The sequence below is a fragment of the Paramormyrops kingsleyae genome, chromosome 23 (assembly GCF_048594095.1).
Source record: "Paramormyrops kingsleyae isolate MSU_618 chromosome 23, PKINGS_0.4, whole genome shotgun sequence".
Classification (NCBI taxonomy): Eukaryota; Metazoa; Chordata; class Actinopteri; order Osteoglossiformes; family Mormyridae; genus Paramormyrops; species Paramormyrops kingsleyae.
In genome coordinates this window covers 15324985-15342031 of record NC_132819.1, presented here as the reverse complement: position 1 = coordinate 15342031, position 17047 = coordinate 15324985, and the positions used below count along the sequence as shown (strand labels likewise).

Below are 17047 nucleotides of genomic sequence, written 5' to 3'. Positions count from 1 at the left end.
CTTTCAGAAGTTAAATTATACTAAAATTATCATTAAATTATCAGTTAAGTCTATATTTGAGAGAAAGATGATAATGAAACTATGTAACATTTGGCCTACTAATATCTGAAAATTTAGAAAAAAAAAGTTTTAAAAATTAAGTTATTATAGGATTATGAAAAATGTAAGAACTTACTCACTAGAAAAGATAATATCACATTTCAACCTTTTACAGAGATACGTGGGAAAAATCCCTTATAGGGATGTATTTGTTCTGGTAACTTAAACCAGGGTAAGAGAGTTACATGCTACAGGCAGTGACAGATAAACTGCTGAAGACATCTTCTTCAATGAGAACTTCATATACATTAGAAGTGAAGATTCCAGTACAAGCCCCACTCTGTCCAGAAAGGAATATTCCTGTAATTATCATATATTTAATATCATATAACTTAACGTATAATGTTAAATGACATGACTATTGTATAACGTGAAATAATAATTTTTCCCATGTGAATATAGAGTCTCGCAACAGTTTCATATTATTTTATTTATACAAAGGACATAATTAATGTAAATTAATCTAGCTTTGTCCTCATTGCCGTGGCTCTTCCTATATCACCTATGTAATCACTGGAAACAGGATTTCATCGCACTGCGGGGTTATTGCTCAAGAACCAGGGAAAGGACTCATGAAGTGGGCTGGGCTGCGCGGTCAGCCGCAGCTTTATAAAACTCCCACATAGGCGACAGCGGCCAGCAGCTGCACGTAGGAAACGCGGCCGAGCGCAAGCAGCCGCACGATCGTCGCTCCCGAAGAAAAAAGCCCGTCATAAGAAAACCGATTTCGACTTTTTATTTCATTTCCTTAAGGAGTTACTTCCGTTTGATCCTAATACTGAAGACAATCAAAGGCAACAGGTAACCACATACGTTTCCCGAGTTTTACCATTTGTTGTACTGTGTGCATGCTTGTATATAAGCTCTTAATTTTAGTAGAGTGCAGACTGATTGTTAATTGTTTTATAAGTTTGAAAACGAGGTTATTTAAGGTGTACGTGTAAACGTGAGACCGATCTACAAAATGAGCAAACTCCCAAATCATTATTAGTAACTTGTGGTTATATTTTTGTATGATTTAAAATCAGACTCGACGGCAGCGTTATCTTGCGTGTATTATATGTAATGTCCTACACATTAACCCGTCTTGATCTTGCATATCCGTAATAGTGAGTCGATATATAGTCCAGGTAGCCAGTAAGACGGATCTCTCCATTCGGTTGTATTAGAGTGTAAAAACCTAGAAACAACGCTCTGTTGTTAGGCACACAAAGAGGTGTGTTCGTCCAAGTGTATTTCATCAGCAGCACCTACTCACCTGAGACCATAAGTCAGGAAAATCCAAATTGCAGGTCACATCTTTGCTGTAAAGGCTTTCCCTAAAGTCTAACCATAATACTGCGTTGCTTACTTCGTCGCCACACATCACAGGAACAGACATGTATGGTCATCTAGTTACAATGTTCCTCGACTTAGCCTCTAATAAACTACGTGAATCCCCCACACTGTGCAAGTTCACTGTTTCTTTCTCCATTCCCATGCATTTTATGATTTCAGCACTGGTTCGCTTTACTAAAAGAGGCGTTTAACCAATTTCAAGTAATTACATCATGCACTGTAAGGCAACTATTGTTAAGTGTCTTGTAAGACATGCTATCTGTTAAGTGCAAGTGATTTGTAGTATGTCCTGTTACTCTCTGTTGGGTTCTAAACTGTGGACTTCTATAGTCGTAGCTTCAAGGTATCCTTAATTACTGTCATCACTCTCAATGACGAGACTATGTGGTGGATAATTAACAATGACCTTATTCTATAATGGGAAGTCACAAAAAGGTCCCAGTTGTGGACTAGATTAAGTGTAACCAGCCGCCACGTGCTACACCTCCCTCCAGTGTATATCATTCTAATTTAAACTTTGTTATACTCTCTAGAGTGTGAAAATTTTAACCAGTTTGTATAATCTATTTGGCTGCTGTTTATTGTTATTGTTCCCCTTAAGGTCTTACACATTAGAGGGTTTGAATTAGCCATATTTACATACGCATCTTTATGGTGATGTATATGACAACAGATATTAAGAAAGCTTGCATTACAGCGAAATACATCAATATGGGGTTTGGTGTAAATCAAACTGTGACCAAAGTTATTGACACAAATAGGTCTATGAAGTCATTCTCTGGTGGGATTATCTTAAATATGTGTCTTTATTGTCTAATCCAGTGTTTCCCAACCTGTTGCTTGAGGACCACCAGACAGTCCACATTTTTGCTCCCACCGAGCTCCATACTAGGAGCAAAATTGTGGACTGTCTGGGGGTTGGGAACCACTGGTCTGATCACTTGGTTGTCCAGTAGACATACTAAATCAAACTGCATCTAGACATTTCCCCAATCTACGGATAAACAGCATTTACCGGGTTGGGAAGGGTGGTCAAATGGGTTGTAGGCCGCTGTGAATGGTCTGATCTATGAGAAAGTTATAACAGACACAGTCTGGTTATTCATTTTAGGTGTGAGTAATGTACATTTAGCAGCACCGAATGTTGCAATGTATATTATTACTTATTTTTGTGAATGGAAAGGACTGTCCCATAAAGGAAAGACTACTCCAACAGAAGAAATACAGAATGAAAAGTGTGATCTACCAAAAATTTATGTTACTGATGAAGTAAGACATCTGATCCTCTAATAATAACCATGCAACTTAAAATACTTACTTCTAACGTAGTAAACTTACTTAATTGTTAATATTATGCCATGGTGATGAACAGATCATTGGCTGTCAGTTTCATAAATTATATGGGGGTGGACAATATAGTGGAAATACCCCATGAAATAGGCTTTATCTTTGAAGTAATAAAATAAATCAGAATTGCTTATCTATATAGTTGAGGCATACTTAGTTGAATTTGGACTATGTGTGAGCTGTAGAGGTGTGACAATCAGAACTTCGATATGTGAGTTTTCAGAGTACAGGCAGTCTCTGGGTTAAGAATGTTCGACTTAGACACCTTGTACTTAGGAATGGATTGCCATAAAGCCTATTAAAAATCTGAGTTAAACGCAATAGTGCATAATCATGAACATGCGTACTACTTGATGCTCATGAAAACATTCTCAGCTTTAGTCGTTCATTGGCTCGAGGTACTGTACAGTACTGTATGTAGTTACTTTAAGTATTGCTTTATTATTAGCATGTACTGTATTATTAATGTTCTAACTTAAGTAAAAATTTGGCTTAAAGACATACTTATGCAATGGATCTCGTTCATAACCTGGGGACTGCCTATAGCAGGGGTGTCAAACTCCAGTCCTGGGGGGGGCGGAGCCCTGTGTAGCTTGGCTCTTTCCCTGTTTCACCACAAATGATTCAGCTCAAGAGCGACGTGGTAATTAGCACAAGGAGTTGAATCAGGTGTGTTAAATGAGGGGAAACCCAAAAATGTGCAGGACTCCGGCCCCCCAGGACTGTAGTTTGACACCCCTGGCCTATAGTATTAAGTGGTTAACAGATTTACAAAGAGGCCAAGGAATCTATTACTTGCAAGTCAAGTGGACTCATTGTCACGCCATCCATACACAGGGGCACCGTGACCCACAATAATGTTTCCCCAGGAAAAGTGTTATATAATATATAAACAGCAAGTGACTGGGGGAGGGCTTTCACCTTAAAGTGCAAAGTAGTGCTTCGGTCTCAAAACCTGCAAAATGACAATGATTTAAGGGACGCCGCCACATAAATCACAGCCGCATGAGCCAAAGACACGACCCACTTACACACGAGACCACTGCACAAAGACCTAGGCCCCTGTGCTCGGGTTTAAGGATCGCAGAACCGATGAATAATGGCAAAGAAGTTAAACTGATACAAGGAGTCATCTTTCATCCTTTTTAGCTGTACAGGTTTATGTGTGAAAAATTCCAAAAGATGCCCTTAGCTTGCAATGTCTTTTTATAACTGGTAAAAATGCTGTGGGATCCATGTTGGTTTGGGAAATGATCTAATGAGAGTTGTTAGGTCCGACAAGTGCTCTGTATGATCACGTGACGGCCAAGGAATACGAGGTCGCTCGTGATGTCTCCATGGTGTTCCTATATTCCAAGATAATGCCCCCCCATAGCCAGGGTCAGATTAAGAGTGCTGAATGCCCTTGAGCAAAAGGATGTGTGTTCATGTCAGAAAGAAACGGAGCTGATTGGTGGTTCATGAAATTCAATAATGCAATAATGAACATTATACAATCATATTACCAATTATGTTACATATTTCAGATATTAAATTGCATTGACTTGTTGAAAGATATTTGTGAATGGTACAGAGGGGATTTGGGGGGGGGGGGGGGGGGGGTTCTTCTGGAAATGCCTATGTGGTTAATCTGGGCCGGTCTGTTCCCACTGCTGAACAAATTCAAGAATGGGTTTATGACCACCAATCGCAAGACCTAAATATCATCAACCTCAAAGGGAAGCACAACTGGAAAATTTCCTTCTGGAAGAATGGTCCAGTATCCCACTACACACAGCTTGGGACTTCTGTGTCAACAATCAGTCCTTCCACTTAGGTTTGCTGCGGTCATTGAAACCCAGGTGCGGGTCATCATCTCATTAGGTTGCTGATATTGATATATCGTTTGCCGTTTCTGTAATTTTTGTTTATCTGGTGGAAAGCAATCAAATGTTTTGCCATCATAATGGCACAAACCTTAAAGCAGACAAACCCAAATATCACTCATGAAGGTGCGGTAATGAGCACTGCTAATCTAAACGTGAATGTTCAGAGTATTAACGTGCAACTACAGCCATTTTACTCGGGGGATCAAAGGGCCTTTCTACAGGTAACAACATTGTACCCCCATTGGTACAAAAATGTTCCCCAGAGTCAGGGGCGCCAGAAGCATTTTGAATGTGTGGGGGACACACACTGTGGGGGGGTATGGGAACCCTCCCCCAGAATTTTTTTAATGAATTAGATGCCGTATGTGTATTCTCATATCGATCACGTGGAATGGATTATTTCGTGAAGCAATAGAAAAAACACTAATATTTTAAATGTGGGGGGGTCCAAACGAATAATTATGAAATGTGAGGGGGACACGTCTCCCTCAGATTTAATGGCGGCGACGCCCATGCCCAGAGTCCGTTTCTGAGCCTTAAATTGGACTAAAAGGTACGTTTACTGACAGCTAGGGTGCAGTTGGCATAGGGTGCAGTTGGCAGACCCTTCAGGGCACAGCATTCAGTGGCAAGTAATTGTATCCTTAAAGGCACCTTAAAAAAAAAAACCTCAAACGTTTTTTTTCTGACAGCGCATGACGATGGCAGCCTTCATGGCACTGTCATTATATAACAGAAGACTGGGGGTCAGGGCATTTAAATCAATCTACTAAATTGATCTACGCTGTGCACCATCTCGGGGGGTTAACTTTTCCGGGGGTCCAAGGCTGACATCAGCATGGACACTGGGGTGTTGCCGATTCAATTAACCGTCCTGTTCCTCCTGAAGTCGAAAAGGCCCCTGATGTTTGTGCCTCACCTGTATTGTATTGAAATGCTTTTTCTCGACTGGTACGTTACTTTGGCCGGAAGCATCTGTTAAATAAACACGGATAGCGAACCGCTGCGATTTGAGCCCGGTGCAAGAAAATAAAACCTCCGGCTTGTGGGTGCCGTGGGTAGAAAACTGGCAAGCAAATTCCATTTCCCCCACATGACAGGATGTTTCACAAGTGCTAAAGAAAACAGAAATGTCGGGGGGGGGGGGGGGTTAAGAGGTGCACGTGCGCGGGTAGACGTACACACGTGCGCAGAAAAACCTGGGCCACACTGCGGCCGACCATGTCGGCCATCGTTATGGTGCGATTAGGTGAACGAGGGCCGAATGCGCTACACGAGGTCCTCACACTCATGCTTTTATAGGGTTATGCTCCACTGAAGCAAGACTGGCATTAGTGTCCCTGGTTAGGCATTAACCTGCTGGCCGTGATGGAAACAGGCGAGGGGTGACCTAGCCGTGGAACGCTGCGGTGCAGTGGGTCAGCATTTTGTAGGACGTAGTTTGCTGGTGTGTTGTGCTCTACAGTACAGTGCTCCGTCCACATAGCAAACAACGGCTCTAGTGTGGCAGCATCTCCTCTGTCATGCCGTGGGGCCTCACGTGGCCCCTGTTTGGAATTTGAGTGGGAAAAACTTCTGTACAACAAAAGAATCGCTTGATAGTAGAATTTTTGATAACACTTTAGTTGATGGGGCACAAATAATACAGTACTATGCTGTTACCTTTGTATTATTTACCAACAGACTAAGTCTTGGTTACATACCAATTACATGTTAATTCATCATTAATGAATCGTGATATTTGTTACTGTATCTGTTAATTCTGTAAGGAACAAGTCAGGAATAGCAAGTTAAAAACTGGTCTCATTTGTTCTTCATTTATCAAACATGATGCATCTTTCATTATAAGCAGTCACTATATTTCACTGTATCTGTTAATTCTGTAAACCTTTGTGAACTACTGAAGGAAGTACTAATGAGCAAGTAATGAATAAAATGCTGATGAAATACTGATCTCAAGTTCACCATTAATGAATTGTGACACTCATCTTGTATCTCAAGTAGCAAGTATATTTGTTTCTGATCTGTTCATGACTTATTGTTTAGTATTTGTGCCCCATCTAGTAAAGTGCTACCAAAGTTTTTATTTTTTATTTTTTTAAATGGAGGTTCATGGGAGGAATGAATCTGCAGTCATGATCTACTCCTCTGGGTGTGAGATGATCTCCGTTAAGCTGTTTTTTGAAAATGCAGATTTTGGAAAAACCTGTTGTACATATGCATGTAGATAAGGCCTCGGAAAAGTTAGTATTTCTGTAACATTCCCCTTATATCAAAGCAGCTGTCTGGTGCAAAACTTCTATCTTGTAAGTATTGTTATGCCGTTTTAGAGAAGAACCTGTTCATTTATTTTCTTAAATGAATAAAAAATCCTGCAACTATTTAGTGATTAATGGGGTGATGTTTAGTTGTCAATAAATGTCTTTAAGAACTTACCCAAAATGCAAAACCAGTCATCATTAAGATAAAATATTTTAAAGACAGCCCACACCTAAAATGTTTTCCATCTTAAATGTCACTCTTGTATCAGTTGGTAATGGTTTGCAGCAGTTTGCAAATTGACTCATGCGATATAGAAACTAAAACTTTAGTAACTGTAATTTTAGCATAATGGATTCTGCTGTGACTTCTAAACTAATTACTGAATTATTGCTGTCTGCCATTTTAAATGATGTACCTATGAGCGAAAATGAAACGAGTTTGCTGTGTGTCCTGATTTGATTTCCGGCTAAGGCAGGAACACACCTTTCTATAGGAACTGCTTCAGTATATTTATTGTAGTTCAACTCTGGTTTCCTTATTGGTGATTATCACAGCAGTGTCATGGTGTTGATCACGTTGTCTCAATACTCTGTCATGTAAATAGCAAGGATGGACTTTCAACAAATATCTTCCACTAAGAAACATTGCTGTAATAGGACAGCACAGTAGTGCAGAAAATAATTCCTCCTGTATATATAACCTCCTGTCGATTCTTTTTTATTGACAATTAGAAATGTGATTGACACATAGATCCAGCCTGGTATTTAACGTAGATATATTTATGTTATAGAGGAGCTTTAGTTTTCTGCTTTGAACCGTAACGCACTGTTAAACAGAAACAGACAGATGAAAACATCGGTTCTCATTTCTTTAGTAGGCGTTTCCTCTTTTTCCGATCATGGACGTACCACAGTGCGAGCTGTTGTTGTTCTGTCACGTGTCTGTGTGTGTGCACACTCACAAAGGGGGAGAAACAGTAAGAGGAAGTACTTTTTTTTCCGCCATTGACATTGTGCAGCTGAAGCTTTATCCAAAGTGAGATTATGCCATTGGGATCGTTTTTAGGCCCCCTTGCTGCTGAAAATGGACGACATCCAGACTGAGTCCAAGCTTTTGCTGGGAGACAGTGACCTCAAGGTAAGTTTTACAAGGTTCATGGTTTCTAATTCTTGATTTCCTGATTGCTGTAGGAAATGTGGTGTTTTATTTGTATTACACATGAGATGCCTTAGTCTCTAAAATAGTGTAAACAGTATGCAAGTATTTATTCAGTCATTCATGTAATGTACATACGTCTGTGTGTGTATTCAATTTATTTTATTTATGTTTTATATGCTTCATTGTTTAATGTATGTGTGTACTTTGAGGAGGGGGGGGACCTTGACAAACTCCTCATTTCCAAAGCTGGCGCTTACATTTCTTAATAATCTGATTTAGTATTTGTCTAATGATGAAATTTTACATTTATCTGTATATATTTAGCTTTTGTCCAAAGTGCCAGATGGCAATTGCTTGTCAAGGAGCCAGCTCAGGTACATGAGCAGTTAGGCTGAGCTTCCAGTGACTGATCAGTGTAAGTTAACATTGTAACGAGCTACACAAAACGTGGTTAGAACTTAGCATCAGAAAAGTCCTGCTTTGCCAGTGAACCATAACCACTGAACAATCGGTGAATACAGAAAGCAGGTCTGGGGGAGGATGTCTCGGTGCTCAGAGTTAGTCAACAATTGCTATGTGTTTGTCGCTAATACGCCGCTATTTTATTGTCATGGTAACCATGATGGTTGTCATTCTCTCAGACCTAAGAGCCATTGTGCTGTTGCATGCTGACAGTAATGAGCGATGCAGACTGATGACTGGGTGATTACCTTAATGCTGATCCTTATAACGTACATCCCAGCGCTGTGTTGCTGTTTATGTGATGAGGAAGGTCTGCCTCATGGAGTGGTTTATCTTTCTGAGAGGCGTGACCTATTGGGATTGGGTGTAGATTTTATGTCTAACATATTGTTTACGTTTCAGGGGCTGAGAGAGGCTGTCCAGCAGCTTGATATCAAGGCAAGTACGGTATCGCGTCAATGTCCGATCCTTTCCGGATTGATTCACTGCAGATTTTATCAGAAGGGAATTGTGGTGTTCTGTGGTGGACTCTCTTCCCTAAATGGGGAGCCATTCGGTGGTAATGCAGGTTGCTGAATTTCTAGACTCTACCACTTTCACCCTTCATACTGTTTAGGCTAGCCTCCCTCGTTCTCCTCCCACCCTCAAAGAACAAAGCCATTTCTATGGAAGACCATCAAATAGCCAGAAGAGAAACAGCCTAAAATTCCTTATTTTTTCCCCCTTGTTCTCTTGCACCACCTTGTGGTCGTTCTGGCAGCAGCAATATATTTTGGCAGCCTTCACATTTTTAAATGTCAGTTATTTTAATTGTATAATATCTTTCAATTAATAACTGTAGCTGTTCTTTATTGATGACAGCAAAAACTTTATATAGTAATGTAGGGTTAAACCACTTTCTGTTTCCAAAACAGCCATTTCTTTGTATGAGCCACATATAAGTCTTATAACCTCTCATCCAATTGACTTTTTACCTTCTGTGTGACTGTGGAGGATGTCATGCTTTACCAAAGACACTGCGTCAGGAAAAGCATAAAAGATCGATCCCCTCGTTGAATAATTCGTTTGTGTTGCGAAATCCATTCAACGGGAATCTAACTACATTAGTTTTCCAAGAAAAACATTGAGCTGTGGTGTTGCCTGGGACAGCAGACCGATCGACGTGGACGACCCGAGCCGTTGGGCCTCAGTGCCTGTCCAGGCAGCTGGACGCCCTGAACGTGGAGACAGAAATGGCCGACTGTGTCCTGCTGAGCCGTGCAGATTAGTACCTGGGTTTCCAGGACGGTATGTCACATGACACGTCTGAGGCTCTTCACCCTGGCACGGACGGCCTGCCATCTGCCCGAGCACGTAGGGCTGCTGAAGACCTAACGCGCTCGTATTAAGATGGGACACAGGGATAATTGTTCCCAGGGTTCCCTTTAAACGTGGCTCTTGTTTCCTCGTAAAATGCTTTGCTTGCGTTATATTCTGCTATGTCTTGAAGGCCAGTGAATTTGACCTGAGGAACTTGTTTGTTCCTCCTGTCGTGGCATTTGCCGATTCAGATGAGTTTAACTAATTACCTCAAACCGAATATAATGATGCTACCTTCAGTGGCGATTTTAGGCTAACTTTGTGAATGAATAGTGCGATACTGGGTCACATGATGATACATATCCAAGTATTCCACTGTCCCAGAACTGGTCTGGGGTGGTGTAGATGATCACAGCACCTGACACTGACTGATCCAATTTGCAGATCTCTTCATCCAGTATTAGCTTGTTTTGGTTGCCAGGCAAGGAATCATGGGAGTCTGGGGCTTAGGCAGTGGGAGTATAAAATGGCACTCGCAGTCGTATCGGGATTAAGGATCTTTCAGAGCTTTGTGAGCTGTTGGATCTCTACCTTCCCTGCATTACGCAGCCTCGCTCGTAAAACATGGCTCTCGAGGACTCCGACATGGACTCTGTTGGGGAGGTTGAAGCAGTTGTAAGTACCAGAACATAGTGATTAGTCTTTTTTTTTTTTTGGTCATATTTCGTTTAGTTTCCACGGTGTTCTGGAAGCATCTGGTTTGGAGTGTTTTCAGGTACTCTACCCAAAAAAAGTGCAGAAGTACTAAAGATTGTAGCCTTTACAACAGGGACCCAGTACCTAAGATGAAAAAGTTGGGTAGTTCATTCCTTTGGATGGTTGGGATGGGGAGATCGGCTTGATGAGGTTCATAATGGATGCTGAGTTTGTCAAAAATGTTGCTGACAAACATGAACATTTTTCATAGATTAGATGCTTGTGTTTGAGTGCCTTATTTATGCTGTGGTGAATGATCCTGGGGGGCATTTTGAGGAATACTCTGGTGTGTAGTTTTCAAAAAGGGGAAAAAGTAAATAAAATGTGTTTAAAATTATTTTTTTAATGCATCAAAAAAATTGGTTCATTAGGTTCAAAATAAACATGGTCTGAGGTGACCTTGTGAAGACCGCTATGGTCAGATGTTAACTGTAAGCCGCCAAGAGATGAAATTTATTACTTAAAGCAACACCTGCACCTGTGTACCAGTTTCACTAATAAAGGCGACTCGGGTCATTGCTAGACCAGTTAAATCGGGAGCTCGGCTGGAACTGTCATGCTGGCCGTTCGGTGACCTTCTCTGATGAAAGATCTGACCCTTCAGGAGCATGACGTGGAGACTCCATACGGCAAAGTCCACTGCACCTTGAAGGGGGTCCCCAAGGGTGATCGGCCTGTTATCCTCACCTACCATGACATCGGACTGAACCGTGAGGATCCTTTAATCTCTAATCACCCCACACACACACACACACACACTCTCAAAGTAATGCACTGTGTGGAAACCTTACTCAGGTATGGCTGTTTGGTAACCCCTGGAGACCCCGTTCAAAAATGTGATCTCGCTGTCCGCTGCACAGACAAAAACTGCTTCAGCCCATTGTTCACCCATGAGGACATGCAGGAGATCATGCAGCACTTTGCCGTCTGCCACGTGGATGCACCTGGTCAGCAGGAGGGAGTTGCCACATTTCCATCTGGGTGAGTGCCTTAACCCCCCCCCCCCCGCCCCCCCGAACTATGAACCTCTGCTAATGTAAACAGTGCTGATAAAGTGAGGAAATGCACCTCAAATGCTATTTGCCCTAAAGCCTATTTATGGCAGTCCTACCTGAACTACATCAATGGTAAAATAGTCTTTAGATACCGGATACTGCATGATTCCATTCATCTAATTGGAAGAGTCGTGATTTTCCTAATTGTTGTGAACTTTAGAAGTACCTTCCAGGCTGTCTTCTGAAGTCCCAGTAAGATAACCCTCTCTCTGTGTTTTCCCATAGATACGAATACCCCTCCATGGACCAGCTGTCTGAAACTATTCCTCTAGTCCTCAAGCATTTCGGGTATGTTTGTGACACCCAACATCGCTCATTGGCGAAAGAGCCGAGATGTAGACAAGTGTGGCTCTAAGCTACTATGTAATGAATCCATTGGTAGACTGAAGCCAGAAGAGTGAAGCCTTCACTAAGAGTAATGGTTGTGTAACTCCTTGCTTGTTTCCCCACAGTCTTAAAAGTATCATTGGCTTGGGAATTGGCGCCGGAGCCTACGTCCTCGCAAAGTTTGCCGTGAGTCAATATTCTTCCCTGCCTGTTTGCGCATTTGAAACTTTAATCAAACCAGGATTAAGCTTCAGTAAATTCCCACACCTGCATTCTGGCAGCGCTGCCAGCTGTGTAATCCTTCTTATTCTTGTTGTGCTATGAGTTGCGCTATGAAGGGTTATTTCTTCCCATGTGCAGCACATTACGTGGCAAGAGAAGCCATGCCTGCTCTGGGGTAGGGGTGGGCAATCTTATCCGCAAAGGGCCAGTGTGTATGCAGGTGTTTGGGATAATCTTTAGGTCAGCTGTCCGAACCCAGGTGTGAGGACTCCTCAGCCAATCAGTCTTCTAATTAGTAATCTTATTAGGGAATTGCGGAGAAAACCCACGTACACAGCAGCCCTTTCCGGATAAGATTGCCCACCCCTGCTCTAGGGAGTGGTTGCTCCTCATACTGAGGATTATTGACACCTGATGATAGATGGCATCCCCATAGATGTGCTTTGCTGAGGCCAACTAGAGCTCCTGGCTTTTTGCTCTGGCTTTCAGTCAGGTGTGGCTGGAGGTGAACACTTTCCAGTTCCTTTGCTGTGCCTTTGACTATAGCTCCCTTCTGCCACCTTACAGCTGGACTACCACACCATGGTGGAAGGACTGGTTCTGATCAATATTAACCCATGTGCCGAGGGCTGGATGGATTGGGCTGCAAACAAGGTACAGTGTTCTATTCTTAAGAACCGTTTCTGTTATGATATATGCATTTCAGTGTGTATTAAGAAACCTTGGTTTCTGATACAATGATACCTTTTTCAAGATCATACTTTTGTTTCGAGTACTTTTGGTAGGTTCCGGTGGTACTGTCTGCCATATCAGCCCATACCTTGAGGGTTTACATGCCTGTTCGAAACTAACGATGTCTGTTGAACTTGATTCCAGATCACTGTATGGGCTCAGGCCCTTCCTGACATGATCATCACCCATCTCTTCGGGAAGGTGGGTTCCATGATTGCGAGATGTCTTAACGATTCCTTGCCGTCCTGCTTCTGAGATGCCTTATGCATGATGTTCCTTTTGAAGGCCCACAACCTTGAGTTTCAATGTGCTGTTTATCTGTAGGAGGAGATCCAAAACAACCATGACCTGATTGCCACATACCGCCACCACATCCAAACTGACGTCAACCAGTCCAACCTCCAGCATTTTGTCAAGGCCTATGGAAGGTATGGCTCGGCCAGCTTGCGGGGGGGAAGGAGGTTGATTTATAATCCAGCACCATCTGTTTCTTTACAAGCTTACTGACATTTCTCCAACCCCCACTTCCACTGACAGCCGGAGGGATCTAGAGATTGAGCGGCCTGTCCCTGGAGGACAAGTTACAGTGAGGACCCTGAAGTAAGCTAGACCACCCTCAAAATGTAGTCAAATTTATGTGTTCTATGTAGTTTTCCGACTCCTCGACTTATAAATTTTCTCCTATATCTTCCTTCTATAGGTGCCCTGCTCTCCTGGTCGTTGGAGACAGCTCTCCTGCAGTTGATGCTGTGGTAGGTGTACCTTACACTGTTAAACAGCCTGTTTACCAAGACCAAGGTCATCTTGGCAATGATCTTCAACAACAAATGAGCAGCCAGACTCTCAAATGCACTTTGGTAATCAAATAAAACCAAAGTAGGTATTAGTTACTGTTTTTTTTTTTTTTTTTTTAGGTGGAATGTAATACGAAGCTGGACCCGACCAAGACTACTCTTCTGAAGGTGAGGTATTTATAGTAACACAACAACATCAGCCGATGAGCTCTCGCATGCTCAGTGCTGATTGGCACTTTTTTTTTTCGTGTCACATCGGTGCCATTGGCCTTTGTCAACATTTGGCATGGTGTTGGAAAGGTGGGGGTCGAGAGGGGGTCACGATTTGTCCCCTCTGAAACACGCTGTGGCCTCATGAAGGGGTCATAGGTTTTGATACGGGCAAATTTTGCTCATGAAAGGTTGGGGTAGAGACTCATGCATTCCTGGGGAAACTGGGCCACATCCCAAAATATGACTAGCCGGCTTGTTTAGACGCTGCACGGGGCTCACAGTAAACAGAGAGTAGGCTGTAAGCTGTTATCCATGTCCCTGTGTGTTCCTGCAGATGGCAGATTGCGGAGGCCTGCCCCAGGTCGACCAGGTATGTTGCCTATACTTGCGATACTAAGACCCAGCGACACAGACAGGGGGATAAGCACCAGCACTGCAGATTAGCATAAGCTCTTTACTGAACTGTCTGCATCTAGGACGACCTCAGGAAAAAACCTGTCGCTAAAGTGATTTTGCAACTATTGATGCAAATATTAATGAAAATCCTGGATATCCGGCAGATAAATTTGGTCTTCCAATGATTTTATCACTCTTGGGTTGTTCATTACAGGAAAAGATTCAACCAAGGTTCCTAATCTCTCTCTCCTGTTCTCTTGACAGCCCGGAAAACTGACTGAAGCTTTCAAGTACTTCATCCAGGGGATGGGCTACAGTGAGTGTGACCGCTCACAGCTCTGCCTGGTTGAACAGTCCATTTTGAGCCCAACTTTTAGCATCTGTGCAGTTTATAGTTAAATGTTCTAATTTTTATAGGTTATTTCAGGCAGTTGGCGTTAAATTTTGTCATAACTGTTCAGTGGTGTTATATTTAAACACATCCACCTTGGGACACAAGGTTATTCTTAGAGAGACGATTAATGATTTTCGAACCTAGCGAAAATTCAGACTTTGTGGATCATTCCACACACCACAACAATTTTACAATCCATTTTTCACAGCTTGTTTGATATATTGCAGGAACATCCATATGCTCATGGGATAAAGCAATATCTGTAGTGAAGTAGGTTATATGTATTTCACAGGCCTGTCCTGAAGGTTGACTTTATGTGGATTGACCGTTCACCCTCTATCGCCCTCTAGTGCCCTCGGCTAGCATGACCAGACTGGTGCGCTCCCGCACGGCCTCCGGCTCCAGCGTCACCTCCTTCGACGGCAGCCGGAGCCGCTCGCACACCAACGACGGCAACCGGAGCCGCTCGCACACCAACGAGGGCGGCCGCATGCGTGCTCACACCGCCGACAACCAGCGCCATGCGCCCCCCGACGGCCCCGGCGAGAGCACCGGCACCGACCAGGCCGTGCCCAAGTCCACCGAAGTGTCCTGTTAGAGCGGCCAACACGTGCTCCTCGTCCGACCTGTGCTGCCCTACTGCTAGCTGCACAATAAGGACCACAATTACCTACCTAAAAATAATAATAATAAAAAGAAAAAACGCATATAGCTACTATGAAAGGCGCTCCCTTTCCCTCTGCCAAAGATCCTTTCTTGCGAAAAGGACCCCAGCCACGTTGATCAGTTGTAACAAAATGAAACGCACAGGGCTTGGGTTGGCTAGAAGCGGGGGCGGCAGGGGTTGGGGGGAGGATTTTTGGGAAACTGCTGTGGGCAACCTTGTACATTCCTGTTCTTTCCCTTTGACCAATGTATTTTCCTGGCTCTGGATTCAGTCCGTTGCAGGGTGGGTGGGGGTGGGGGGGGGGATGGGTGTTGACTCTCAGTTTGAGAAATGGAACTTCCTCAAACTGGAGATTCAGCAAATAGAGCTACAGGGAACAAAACGATGCTGTTTGGACGCTGTTTTTCGGAACCAAATCTAAGGCTTCTAATGCACCGTCATAATCATTTTTAGTTTGGTAATCCTTATATCTTATTGGACTATTTGCATTCTTTCACATTTTCAGATTTCTTTCACTCCACTTAACAGACTTTGATTATCTTAGCCATTGCATATGGGTATAAGTCATTATCCTTCGTTGATTTGCGCTGTTAATTGAAATTGAGTTTACAGTAGTGTTCAAATTGAAGTATTGCAGTTCAAGGAAATACGTGTGTTTTCTGTAAAATCGACTTTCTATGCAAGCAGTAACAGAAGAACAAAAAAGAATGTGCCATCGAACCAGAAATTGGCATTTGGATCGTCTGTGATGTGCTTGGGGTGCGAGGTGGAGAAGCACGATGACAGCCTGTGAAACACTTCATTACCTGCAGATCTCTGCCAGCTTATGCAAACCCTGCTCTGTAAAGTTGCAGACCTGCTTAGTGTAGATGGCGAGTTTTCTTAATTACATAATGGTTTCTATTTATTAAAGAAATGTAACTTTGCATTTTGTGCCTGGACTTTTATTTGCTCTGTGCTGTTCGATAACCGTCCCAGTGACGGACATCTCCGTCCCCCACCTCAGACGCAAGGCCATCATTTCCATTCCTCTGGTAACCAAGAGCAGGGTCGCTCAGACCAGTGTTTCCATGTTTTTAGCCCTTCCCAGCTCCCGGTAGCAAAAATATGAACTGTCTGGGAGGGTCCCTGAGAACCGGGCCGAGAAACACTGATAGACACACTCAGGATGACAAATGCCCTGCTTAAAGGACACCAGTGCTTGGCTCATCCTCCTGAAAGCCTGTTCAATCTGCCCACAAACACAAAAGGATATAGTGCCAGTTCAATACAACTCAGTCTCACCATTTTGTGCTTTCGTAACCACCTCGAATTATAATGATTACTCAGGGAATGGTACATCTGTTGAAATACATTAATGCGTTATGAAAACAAAATCGCTTTGCTGCTTTTCATGTTTTATTTATATAGTTAAATAAACCAGTCCCTGATAAATATTGGCAAAAGCACAATTTTTTATGACAGTATTTCGAAACAAGCAATTCTATTCAACTCCGAATATGAGAAATTAATAAAACCTTAATACTTGACTGATACAAGCATCTAGGAAGGTTATTTGTGTATTAGTCATCTAATAATGGTCATGATAGATAAATATCAAAATAGTTGAATGGGCATACAAGCTCCCACAGGGGAACTGAGAGATGCTGTGCAATATC

General features: G+C 42.7%; 1 protein-coding gene across 2 annotated transcripts; it reads left to right on the top strand.

Moving 5' to 3' along the window:
* Window positions 1–714: 714 nt before the first annotated feature.
* On the top strand, window positions 715–16315 carry ndrg1a (N-myc downstream regulated 1a). Of its 2 annotated transcripts, XM_023811817.2 has the most exons (16): window positions 715–900; window positions 7980–8051; window positions 8937–8972; window positions 11194–11299; window positions 11450–11570; window positions 11870–11932; window positions 12097–12157; window positions 12761–12847; window positions 13070–13126; window positions 13250–13353; window positions 13463–13525; window positions 13626–13677; window positions 13840–13887; window positions 14267–14302; window positions 14593–14644; window positions 15073–16315. In XM_023811817.2, exons 2-16 carry the CDS (start codon window positions 7998–8000, stop codon window positions 15318–15320), a joined length of 1188 nt encoding a protein of 395 aa, XP_023667585.1. In that variant the 5' UTR covers window positions 715–900; window positions 7980–7997; the 3' UTR covers window positions 15321–16315. The 2 variants fall into 2 exon arrangements, with proteins under 2 accessions (XP_023667585.1, XP_023667586.1); XM_023811818.2 differs by lacking the exons at window positions 715–900; window positions 7980–8051; window positions 8937–8972 and adding an exon at window positions 8990–10508.
* The last annotated feature ends 732 nt before the right edge of the window (window positions 16316–17047 follow it).

What these genes read in the sequence shown, in the direction of transcription:
- ndrg1a (XM_023811817.2), top strand. Translation starts at nt 7,998, where the DNA reads ATGGACGACATCCAGACTGAGTCCAAGCTTTTGCTGGGAGACAGTGAC. An exon ending in GTTGCCACATTTCCATCTGG is followed by an intron (nt 11,571 to 11,869) that starts GTGAGTGCCTTA and finishes GTTTTCCCATAG; the next exon opens with ATACGAATACCCCTCCATGG. An exon ending in GTTACAGTGAGGACCCTGAA is followed by an intron (nt 13,526 to 13,625) that starts GTAAGCTAGACC and finishes TTCCTTCTATAG; the next exon opens with GTGCCCTGCTCTCCTGGTCG.